General features: G+C 44.0%; 1 protein-coding gene across 2 annotated transcripts in view; it reads left to right on the top strand.

The window, feature by feature from the left end:
- necab2 (N-terminal EF-hand calcium binding protein 2) overlaps nt 1-12,586 on the top strand; it is a 77,317-nt gene that overhangs the window by 17,493 nt on the left and 47,238 nt on the right. For both annotated transcript variants that reach the window (XM_078082600.1, XM_078082601.1), the window contains exons 3-5: nt 9,483-9,591; nt 11,529-11,554; nt 11,787-11,884. In XM_078082600.1, coding sequence (XP_077938726.1) covers nt 9,483-9,591; nt 11,529-11,554; nt 11,787-11,884 — 233 coding nt within the window. The remainder of the gene's footprint in view (nt 1-9,482; nt 9,592-11,528; nt 11,555-11,786; nt 11,885-12,586) is intronic.

Below are 12,586 nucleotides of genomic sequence, written 5' to 3' on the forward strand. Positions count from 1 at the left end.
CCGCTGCGACAGAAAATAGATACGTGTGAGTGATGATCATCCACTGTGGCTCGTCTCTTCATGCAGACAGACAGACGTGGTATTGTTTACCCCAGAGAGCCATCCGTCTCCGAGGAGACGTGGGGAACATCATATCCTCCTCGTTAAGAAGAGTCATGAACCACTTCTCTGTTTTTATTACAAATTGGGAGGAACGTCGATGCGACTTTTGATTTCGCACACGCAGGATATTCGTGTTTACCTAAATATTTCAACAAGCTTTCTCGTTGTTGGATCTAACAGATTGTGAAGCTCTTTAACGCCTAATTGACTCAACGAGCTCTTGGGGCAGAAACTGAAATGATCCCAGTTGTGATGGACAGGCACTTTGGAACAAAGGGACTATAAACTTTTGTTGTTGAGCTCTTGACAGGGACCCAAAAAGTGTTCACAGCATATTTTCTGTACTGTCGACCATCTTTGCAACTTTTATTGAAAGATTTTGTTGCATCGTTTCTAATAAAAAGAAATGCATTGATTTTGTGTTACTTTATAAACCTTAATCAACCTTTTAAATGCACGAACCAGCAAGATTCCGATGATCCCTTTGAAGGGGTTAATGCTGCTCATTGGAATCTGACATACATTCAGTTTGAGTAATGGAATCATCTATATTAAAAATCTACAAGGGACCATGCAATGTCTAAAAGCGAAAATGTCCCCCTTTGATGCACCGTACCAGCTTATTCCCATGTGTAGGCCTTTGACAGGTCAACACAAAGAGAACACAATAACAAATGTGCAGGGTTAATATTTAATACAAAGCTGCACACAAATAAAAAAGCGAGTGCAATGTCACATGGTGGAGGAGGGGCCGAGCCTTTAAACGTTTTATGAACCAGACACCAATTCAAAATGCGTCCTTTCTCTGTCAAGCTCAGTAAACTAGGGTCCTATAATGCTGAATTTGCAATGGCCTTTCTGTGTGTTTTTTGTTAGGGCCCCAAATAAGCTGTGGTTGAGGTTCCTCTGTAATCCATTTGGAGGTCAGACACCTCCTGTGAACTTTAAGTGGCCAACAGCACGACAAGCTTAGACTGAAATAATGAGGGCATTTGCAAATGGCAAGGCAGTGCAAAATACTGGCAGCAAAGAAGATCTTGGGTAGATAATAACAAGAATAAAAAGGCAAAAATATAAATCATACCCTTTGAACTAAACCAGGCATTTTGGTTTGGTTTTAAATGGCAAAGTGTATAGTGTTGTCTGCACGGAGGGTCAGTAAAGGTTCATTTGACGGTGTGGTGTAAACCAGGAACACCGAGCAGCTCAGTCACTGTAGACGAGCATCGGTTCGTACTGGCAAAGACTCCAGTCAGTAACAGCGCTACCAGGGCTGTAGTGGAGGGTAAACGCACGTAAACGCTGTTTACGCACCTCTAGAATTTTGGAAATAGCATTTACGCACCTATAAATAGCGTTTACCCACCTCTAAGTGGCGTTTACGCACCTCAAAGTTCCCTGCGCCTTGTATTCTTCCGTTGGAATAATCCGAAATAAACTTGGTGTAATTTTAAAACAGCTAAGACTATGTTTCCTATTGTTGAACATAAAAACGACGTAGTCTGAATCATTTTCATCTGCGCTGTATTACGGTCTGTGAGCATCCAATCAGTGCCTTGCGGCTGCAGCAGCGACCAATCAGGATCCAGGAGGTGTGACAATGACAGACAATATTTCGCGGACCGGTCGAGAAGGTCCAACGGGGGGGGGGGGGGGGGGGGTAGTAGTCGTTGCGGGCGGAAAGACCGACGGGGGGGTAGTGTTCGCTGGTCGTGCGCGGTAAAAGGACAAAAAAATGCCTGGTGACGCGTAGATTAGAAAACAAGTCACTTCTCAATGTGAAAACAAAACATGCTGTATAGGCTATTTATGATGGCATAGGTAGTACATGAGTGCTCCTTTAACTTATGTTGTCAGTGTAATTGACAGGCTGCTTAACTGGTTAACTCTTAAATTCAACATATTTTTTCAGGCAGTGAGAGGACAGGCAATGATGCAGAGAGCACAGGGAGAGGAGAAACACCAGGTCGAATAGAGAGAGAGAAGCACAGAGGAGCCATGAACCCCAGAACGCGTGTTCTGGGGTTCATGGCTCCTCTGTGCAAGGCAGGACCTGACGTGGAGGACAAGAAGGCCCTCTGGGCACTACTGTAAAAAGGAGACTCCGTATGTACATAGTTCTTAATCTGCAATTGTCTTGTTGTGTTGTGTTGACGCATTGTGTCATTGATTGTATATGACTTTTACTGATAACATAATGCAATATAGCCAGGACAGCCTTACAGAGTCGCAACGCTTTGTGTTGCGTTGCTTCGCATCGCGTCGAGTTCTGTATGAGCACAAAATTCAGAGTTTGCCCACCTCTAATTTTACCACTACAGCACTGGGCGCTACACTTTAATCCAGTGTGTTGCTCAAGGACACTTCAGCAGAGTCGTCAAGAGGCTCCTCTTAACGGTAGAAGAAGCTGATTAGTTTAAAAGAAAGACACAACTTTTTTTTCTCTAGAGAATGCTGCTTGAGGTCTTGAAGGGGTACTTAGTGAGCTGCCAATCTATGTGTGTGTGTGTGTGTGTGTGTTCCAGGTGGGCTGGACTGATGGATTGTGAGAAATGACTAGAGCTGACAGCTCAGTAAGAATCACTCCTGCTCCTCATAAATCAGATGAACCAGCTCACTGGCAGCCAAACAGCCGGCTGATACGAATTATTAGAGAGATCATTTCAACAAAGAGGGAATTACGAGCTCGTAGAAAAAATCTCTTTCTCTCATTGACAAAGCAGGTGATTGTGATTGTGGAAGTAGTCGAGAGAGGGACAGAAAAGGACAAGAAATATAAAAGAAGGATATTAGAAGTTGTTATAAAAGCAGAAAACAAAGAAGTTGGAGAGAAAAGGGGGAAACCAAGAAAAGTGTGTGTGTGTGTGTGTGTGTGCTAATGGTGTAAACGGGAGAGAGAAATGGCGTAACGCTGTGCCAAAAAGCACATTCCCCTCTTCTTGTTGCTATGACAACCCATCATGTAAGCGCCCCAAATTAATGATAAACAGCAAAACGGACGCCTAAGAGGCGCTGGAGAGGGAGAAGCAAGAGCCAATGTCTTCTTTAGCAACAAAACAGACGTGCAGGCAAGGCAGCGTCCAGCGGCGTGCAGGACGTGGAGCCCAGCAGGGAGAAGGAAGCGCTAATTGCTTCTCATCACTGAGAAAAGAGAAAGCAGTTGGTCCATCGCTCTGACCGTATCCTCACGCGCTCTGTATCGCTTCCTTTCTCCTTCACACACACACACACACACACACACACTGACACCAGGCGGTCAAGTTCTCTATTAGTGAATATCTTGTGTTAATCCTGACGTCTCCACCCGAGTGTGCTCACCCTCCAACCCTTTCCGTACCGTCCTGATGGTCCAGAAGACTTGACCTCCCTCTGCGCTTGTCAAACAGAGGCGCCACTCGCTGGTGTAGAAACGCTGGCATTATTCCAGACCGGGGATTAGTCTCTCTTCACAGAAAAGGGGGGGAGGTTGGACGAAGTCAAGCTCAAAGTAGCTGCCGCGAGGCGTGCAGAACCAGAAAATGGCGTTTACACATGCAGTGCTTGCTCACACACCTCTGAATTTATGTAACTTGGGACATGTGATCACGCGGTGGCCTATAAATAGTTCACTGATAAAAACACTATTTGCATGTCTAGGGGATTTGCAAATAAAGCCAATTAACTGACACCCTTTGTCATTTCGGAAAATGACCGGACTAGAGATGTCTGTGATAGCGTGACCCAATGTGAATGATATCATAAGTCTGTAAAAGAGCCGGAGAGGATTAGACCCGCAAAATACTGTTAACACAAACAAACTCAAAACAAGGGAAAACACGGGCTGCAGAGCGGTGTCGCATCAATGCACGAGCAGCTTTTTATTCATTATTCTTAAATCGAAGACTAATGTCGCTTGTCTAATGATGATGATGTCTCATACGGTTTGGGATTAATGGCCTTTTTGTCAAGTATTAAGTCCGCTAGTCTGAATCTTTTCTAAAGCCCTCATCAAATCTTTTATTGGTGACTGTGGATCACTGGTACAGCAGGTTTGTGCTTTAATCCGAGCATCGGCAGATAATCGATTGGTCAAAAGACTAGAAAAGCTCAGTAAGAATGTACTCATATAAAAAAGATTAAAAAATCACATTGAGGTGGCTGTTAAATAAACTGCATTCATCATCACTCAAATGTATCATATTTACAATATTTATTTTATTTTATTCGGAACGTTGGCGTCATGATGCTAACTAGCTCAACTAACAGTACAACCACCTCCATGTCAAGGCAGTGTAGCTAAGCTGCATCACGTTGGCTAACCACACTCGTTACCATGGCATCAGTAATTTACACCTCTGTCTCAATTGCCGATGTTAATGCGGATCAACTTTTTTTGCTTCCTCTCTTTTTTTTGCATCAGGTTAAGAGCTGTGATCTTACTGAAGTGAATGAGGAGGCTGGATTTTTTTGGTCTCAATTCTCATTTATGTAGAAACACATAGGACAAAAAAACTGCAGCATTCACAGCCTTACTGAAGGATTACGGGGCCTGCGCGTGTCGCCTGGTTAATTGCGTGATGAATGTGATGTGATTGGGTTCTAATAGTTGACATACCAAGCAATTGTTCATATTTCAAAAAAGACTACTTCCACAGCTTGTAATAATGCATGCTCATAGACACATCAGGAAACAAAGCGGTGAAAGCAGAGACCGTTCTTTTTTAATACAACAGCTTGTCAGGTTTATCAAAGGTAAATCAGGTCCTGAATTGCTCTTAAATCAAGTGCACGTACAGGCAGCTGTAATTTGTGACCCCATTTATGTAGACAAGCTTTTCTCCCTGATCGGCTGAACAAGGAGGATTTCAGTTGCTTCATTTCCTGTGCGCCATTCACAAAATTAGGAACTTTGATGAACATAACGAGGACAGAAAATGCCATGCTGTTTATGGCTCCTCCTCTGCGCCTTTTATTGACGGGACATTACGAGGCGATGAAGCAGGGTTTTGTTCAATCTGCGGCTTATTCAGCGCGGATTTCATTATGCTTCTCTTACAAAAATCCAACGCTCTGTCAGGTCTGCAGTCATTTTGTATTCGTTGATTCATAATTTAATCAGACAATCCCCAGCTGATGAATAGATGTGAATTAATTGGGGCACGGATTTGCATGAGTGTATTACGTTGTACGCAAAGCAGCCGGCGGCCACAGTCTTTAAAGTGGGTAAATGTGACAACGAGCTTAGTTCGGAGAGTGAACAAGAACAGCAATGAAAGGCAGAGACAGCCAACAGCTTCTCTGCCTAAGCCCTTCAGTACACAGCACCCTGTGTCCATGCAGGGCCGTGTGATTTCCATAATTTAATTGTGGTATTGCATTAGCTCTACGGGAGAGTAAAGAAGACTCTGGGAATGGGACTTCACCCGAGGATGTTTTAGGACCAGTTTTAGTGACTATTGACTTCACTCTTGGTACATACATTGGTACACACACACACACACACACACACACATCTAAATAATTCCTCTCCCATCCCTTCTCCCATTTCTTACACATTTGTGGATAACAAAAAGTATTACTTTTTTTGTACTATATTATTACTATGTACTTACTATATAAATATCAGAAACGGATAGCTTGGTCAATTTGCATATTTTTTCCTATTTGGCCTATTTTGGACTCTAAAACAATGGTGACTTCAGCCAACAGACCCAATCTGTGGCAACTCATTCTCAAGGGAAAAGGATGCTCTCGCCTGTTGCATTGCTTCCTCTGTTGCCAATTTATGAGGGTCAGCGAGCAGAGCGGTTGTCAGGGTTGTTGTTGCTTCATTTATAATGGGTTTTTCTTAAAGGAGTTGCAGGGGTGAATCGACGGCTTAAGGACCTGCGATAATGGGCCATGTATGCTCACCATTAGCTGACTATGATGCCCGGTACTTGTTTCCCAAGGTAGAGCAAGCAAGCAGCAGAACACAAACACATGCGCCTGTAAGAGGCCAACGTGTGACAGAAAATAACACAATCAACCATTACAGTGGGATTATTAAAGTGGTAGTTTTTTGTTGGACGTGTAATTGTGGAGTTTTTCATGCTTCTTGCTTGAACAGCGTGCCGGTCTCTGTGTGTGTGTGTGTGTGTGTGTGTGTGTGTTTATGTTTTTGTGTGTTGCTGCAATGCTGGGGTCCGTTTCAAGTAGGAGGTTTGACAAACTCTGAGTCAAAGCCTAAACTCTGAGTTGATTTACCCTGAGATGTGAAACTCTGAGTTTTCGGATTCAGAACAGCTGTTTAGAGTTGCTCCAGGCTCAGTTACCATGGTGACTGACCCTGAGCTTTAGTTACCTCCCTTTCTAAAACAGACAAGCCGGAGTTTCCCTCATCTCAGGGTTAACCAATTCTGAGTTTCCACTAAACCAGCTTCTTGAAACGGACCCCTGGTGTGTTACTAGAGAACACCTCAGAGATCCAGGAAAGTGGATCACATCACTCCAGTTCTCTGGCTTCCTGTTAAACAAAGGATTGACTTCAAAATCCTGCTGCTAGTTTATAAAGCACTGAACGGTTTAGGGCCAAAGTACATTTCTGATCTGCTGATACCTTGTGAACCGCTACGAACCCTCGGGTCGCCTGGGACTGGTCTACTTTCTGTTTCCAGAGTCAGAACTAAACATTGAGAAGCAGCGTTCAGTTTTTCTGCTTCACATATCTGGAAGAAAGTCTCAGAAAGTCCCTCAGAGAGTCCCTCAGCTCCTTTAAATCCAGACTCTTTTCTTTTTTATCCTTTTAATTTATTTTATGTTTAAATATATCAATGTTCTTAACTATTTGTAAATCTCCTTGCTTCATGTTTGGATGTGAAGCACTTTGAATTGCCTTGTTGTTGAAATGTGCTATACAAATAAAATCGCCTTGCCTCTGAGGGGTCTAACCAGGCTAGCTGGCTGCATGCAGCAAATTGGGTCACCGCTGAATTAAACACCAGTGCCTCTGCGCCAGGGGCAAGCAGGTTAGAAACAGTCATGGCCGCAGAGTTATGATGGACAGTGGAGCCCGGGCAGAGAAGCAGATTGGGGGCCGGTGCTGGCACCCTCAAACAGAGGGGCCTCCTGTTGGGAGAAAGGTTATACCAAGCGTCCATTTCCTTTACCTGGCATCACAACAGAAAAACAATGTGGCAAGTGTCTAACGAGGAGCTGAAAGACGCCAAAATAAAGGTTTGGCTGGCTATGATTGTGGAGTTCTATTTATAAAATCATCTGATGGAATTTCTCCTTAGTGGTCCAAAACTCCAGCCAGCTCTGTCTCTTATCCGGATGCATGTCAGACGCAATCAGAGAGAGAAAACAAAGACATTTTCCAGCAGAATAAAAAAGAAAAGAGTAATAGAAAATTATTATTTTTTAATAAAATAATATCAGACATATTATATAACATAAGCTGGCCCCCAAATCCCGTAACTGAGAACCAGCAGGGGGGATCGTGGAGGCCGACATAAGAGCAGCTTATTTGAATGCAACCCATTTTTTGCACGGCTGCGGTTGTCCCTGTTGCCCCTGTGGTTTCCGGGCGCTCTGCAGTGGTCCCTCAGCTCAACCTGCTGCATCCAGTCAGCAACGCTCAAGGACAAATGCACTTTGAGGGAAAGGAATAAATATTTGATATCTAGCTCTGCATCATGTGGTGAGACAGACAGTCAGAAACAAGCAGGATGGAGTATGTCGCCAAGGACAGCCCCTCCTAACCCTAACCCTTGGTTGGTTGGTTGGTTGGATTGGTTATGAAGGGTTACGGAGAATCGTTGATTATGTGAGCCTCTTAATATGAGGTTTCTAATATTAAATGATTTTCATACTTGGTCCAACTCCAACATCCTGGAATCGTTTCAGTTTGTGTGCATTGAAAGTACAGTAGACTGCTGCAGAAAACTACCAGTATGAATGTAACACCGAATGAGATGTCGTAAAAGAGACGATAATGGCTCCACATTGACCACAGTTACATGACCCCGATAATCCTCTAGATTATTTCCTGAGAACTAAACCCGCCGACCGCATCACAGCACTCAAGGAGGCGAGCATGGAGGACGCCATTACCCGCCACAAGCGTCTTGTCCTTTGATGAACGAGCGATTTCCGTTGTGCGAGGATACGGTTGGTGTGTGTAGTACAGTAGAAAGAAAACATTTCCCGCATCAAACCGCTCATAACAAAGTCTGTGGATTATCTTTGGTTACCGGGTTACAATTTTTGCCATTTTGAGAAGTGAAAAAACAAGGCCCCTGCGGTTCCATTATATTTGAGCAAAGGTTCAAATCTCAACGGCCAATAACTCACACCAAAGCCATCCACACCTACAACTATTTTGATATTGTGTACAGTAAACCGTCGTGAAATTCTAGTGGACTCGTTGTGTTTTAACCTCTCAGTGATGTTGAATGTAGAGAAGTGTTGGATGCGATCAAAGGCGCAAACAGAGAAATGTCAACCAGAGATTCTGAAGCATTAACTTCTTTCTCCTCAAGTGAAAAAAGAAAAAAAAATCAAGGACTCATTTTACAGTGGAAGGAAGCAGAAATCAATACACCAGAGATGGACTTTCTTCCACCCCATTGAGGGAGTGAAGCATCCTGGGAACACAGGCTTGCAGCGCTGCAAACGACATAACACAAGCATAAATCCGGCATTATTCTGAGAGCTTGTTGGTTATCGATGCTTCTCCCTAAGGCCTGTGGACATAATCGGCACTGTGCGCTGAGCAAAGTGCAGAGACAGACAGACAGCAGGGATACGGCTAAAGGTTCGCAGCAGACTACAGCGCATGCCGGATTGATTTCACAGCCGCTTCAGAAAGCGGCGAAAGCTGGGAACCCACTGAGCGCTTGTGCGTGTGCGTGTGTGTGTGTGTCTGAAGACCTGGTACAGAAAACCCTACATGTTGCAAAAAGTAAAAAAAACATCACAATCATCACTACAAACCCTAACTTACACTACAAACCCTAGCTACATAAAGGATGGATTTCTTTTAAATAGTCACATGGTGCAAGGTCACAAACCAGGGACATTTCTGTGTATCTGAGGTATGCAACTCATACAATAAAAGGGTAAATGGTATGAGATGCAAATCAATACCAAGGCCACACAAGCTTAAAGAGTTCTCAAATGTAAAGGCTTGAAAGAGATTAAATAGCATGTGAGAAGAAGCTTCATGCATCATGTGTTCTCACAGTTCGCTTGAGGCATTTTGTCACTGTAAAGACAGACTGAGACACAAGTACTGGCAATTTACCCACATCGATATTGACTAACCTGGCGTTTTTGGCAAACAGAAAAGGTTGCTTCCTACTGCATTGTTTTTCACAATTATTTGTGTGTGTGTTTGTGCGTGTCTTACTCTCCTGCAGATGATGGGAAGCTTTCTCTGGATGAGTTTCAGGCTTTCTTCTCCGATGGCACCCTGAACGAGGAAGAACTGGAGAAGCTGTTTCACACCATCGACTCTGATAACACCAGGTCAGCACTCCTACGCCACTTCTGTGTGTGTGTGTGTGTGCAGTCGGTTGGGTGCATGACAGGCGGTTGTGTATAGCCGCATGAAATAAACGTGCATACTGATTGTGCACTTTTTCACGCGTGTCGAGGTGTTTTATGTGCTCACTCCACCGTGACTTTTGTTTCTGATCACATCTCCCTTTTAATTATGAAAAAGAGGAGAGACCTGCTGAACACTCTCAGCAGTGTGTGTGTGTGTGTGTGTGTGTGTGTGTGTGAGTCAAACTTACTTAATTGGTCCTACAGCCAGTAAATGTCACATTCTGTTCTCAAAGCCCTTTTTGCAAAGAACGTCAGGCAAACGTTCTCTACAGGAGCTGACCCTTTTGATAGGAAACAGACATGTCCTAAAAAAAATCCCCATGGAGAGAATATATAATCGTTAAGACGAGTGAAAACATCCTTTCTCTCACCATGTGCTCACAAGCCAGTCGTCCCGATTCTCCAGGACCTTAACCTCCCTATCACAGGTACCACTGGTCCTCAGGATGCTGCCTTTTAATTGGCTTCCATTACATCGATTTATTGGCCCCTTTTATAACCAGCCAGCCAATCGGCTCACCAAGCCTGCAATCAGGAGAAGTGTGCTGACACGGTGGGAGCTGGTAATGAAAAGAGTCACTCTGTTCATTCCCACCTCGGCAACCTGCAGGATCCTGAAACGCAAATGAAGCCGAGCAGGACACCAGCGGATCCTTTGGGCCTATTTGTGTTTTTTTCAAATTGGGAAAGCAACTTGCCCGTCATCCAGCAGATGGTTATGAATCTTCTCCACCGCAGCGCGTGCGCAGGCAGAGAAGTTCCTTCTCCTTTACAGTGGAGCCTCAGCGTTATCATGTAGCAGCAGATTAGGTTATTGATCGGGCAGAGAAAAAGATGAAGTGACGGCCTAAGCGTTTCCTGTTGAAGCAGGAAGTTGATGGATGGAGAGGAGGGCCGGGGCGGGCAGAGACGAAGCGCTGTCCCGCTTCCAGTCTTTAGTCCATCTGTCTCTGTCACTGTCTGGGGTTTTCTTCCCGTCTGCAGCTCTGCCTCCGTTTGCGTGGACTTTTCTCCGGCTCTCCTTCGTTTCGATCCTCAACCTTTATCCCTTTGTGGCTTCAAATCCTCCCTTTACATCTGTATTCTTATGTGTGGAGATCTAATGAGTTGAGGGATCTTCAATCTGACCAGTTCCCCAATAAGGACTCGTATATCTTTGCTCAACAAAGGCTTGTTTCCTTTTGTCCGTTCTTTACATCACAGCGGCGCAAGATGCCGTTCCGAAGAACTCTGCAGGTGTGACGTTGAGAAATAAAGGTTAAGTATAGGTTTATAAGTAGAGGCCTGGTAAAATGGCAAGGACCCCCTCCAGGTTGATCTGGCTTTGTGGCGCGATGGTTATTAGTTACTGGTTTGCTTGTACTGTCAAAATGGATCTGGATCCACCATTTGGATCATGTCGCAAATATCATTGGAAAGTTATTCTTCAACCTCATTCACGGTATTGTTTTAACATTCAAAGTCTTTCCTCCACTGTTTCCCATCATGAGTTACATCTCAAAGCGTCTTTGTCGTGTTCCTTTTGTTACTTCTTCTCCCCCTTTCTTTCTCCCCCTTCTTTCTCTTTCTCTCTCCTGGCGAGTCTTTTGAACGTCAAGTGAAGAACTCACTGCCTTGATGGAAGTGGATCTAGTCAAACTCCTGTCAGGGTCTTGTTAGATCGCTCCCCAACTCCACATCTGCGTATGTGTGTGTCTCTGTGTGAGTGTGTGTAAGGGGGACTTTGGGATTTTGGGACTGCATGCAAAGAGCTTTTCCTCTGTTTCTGACCCTGCTCTTCTCTGCCCCTTTTCCTCCCTTCTTACTTTCCTTCCTTCCTTCCCTCTCTTCTGCTGCTCCTCTGTGGAATGTAATAGTAATGTTGACACAAAGGAACTCTGTGGTAAGTGGACACACACATAACAACACACACACACACTTCACAGCCACTGCCCTCATTTTTGTGATCATTTATTTAAAAAGTACTCATCAGATGAATGCGATTATTATTTGTTGAAATGTGATATTAATTCACACATATTGGGCCAACCACTGCAAATCATTTTGGGACAATAAAGTCACACACTCGCAAAGTTGTGTGAATCTTGAATTTGTGCGTGTATGTGTGTGCACAGACTACTTTGCCAAGCACATGGGGGACTACGAGGGAGTCCTGGCCTCACTGGAAACCCTCAACCTTTCCATCCTCAAAGCCATGGACTTCACCAAAAAGGTAAGAGTGCGTGTGAAGCAAACCTCCTCCAAAGTTCCAGCAAAACATTTTCTGGGGACGAATCATTATTCTGTGTCCAGTTGGCGAATGTCTGTCACTTTTCCTTTTTATTTCATTTGTGAATTTGCCTTTGCTTTATTTGTTTTATTCATTCGAAGATGAATGTTATGCTTGCGGCGATAACCGTTGGTGTGCTAGATCTCACTTCTGTAGAACAAGCTCGGGTCGCTCCACCACTGATGAATCTGCAGCTCCCCTCATGGCTGTGGAGCTTTCCAGCGACTTTCAGCACTCTGTTGAGCGGTCCGGCCCCAAACGTTTAATGAATCGGTTCCCTCTAATGGCATTTATCATCACTGTTGTCAGTGACAAAGCTGTAGATAACTCGTTATTCTTTGCCAGGCGGCCGGCAACTTGCTGGTGAACATCCGGCCAAAATCAGTGATTGCAGTTTTAAGATCTTTTAAGAGCATATTGATTTAGGGATGCAACTAACGATTATTTTAAAAATCTATACTTTTAAAAAACAGCATTAAAAAGCTTTCACTTCCAACCATTTATTCTAAAACAAAACTGCAAATTCGCATTGCAAAAATACTTACAGTATTTACAGTACACCTTGCTCCTTGAACGTAATAATAATTTATAAAATATAAAGGAAATACAAATCGGAAAATTTAACAGGACACACCCATGTTCACT

Source organism: Gasterosteus aculeatus, chromosome X, assembly GCF_964276395.1.
Source record: "Gasterosteus aculeatus chromosome X, fGasAcu3.hap1.1, whole genome shotgun sequence".
In the NCBI taxonomy this organism is placed as follows: Eukaryota; Metazoa; Chordata; class Actinopteri; order Perciformes; family Gasterosteidae; genus Gasterosteus; species Gasterosteus aculeatus.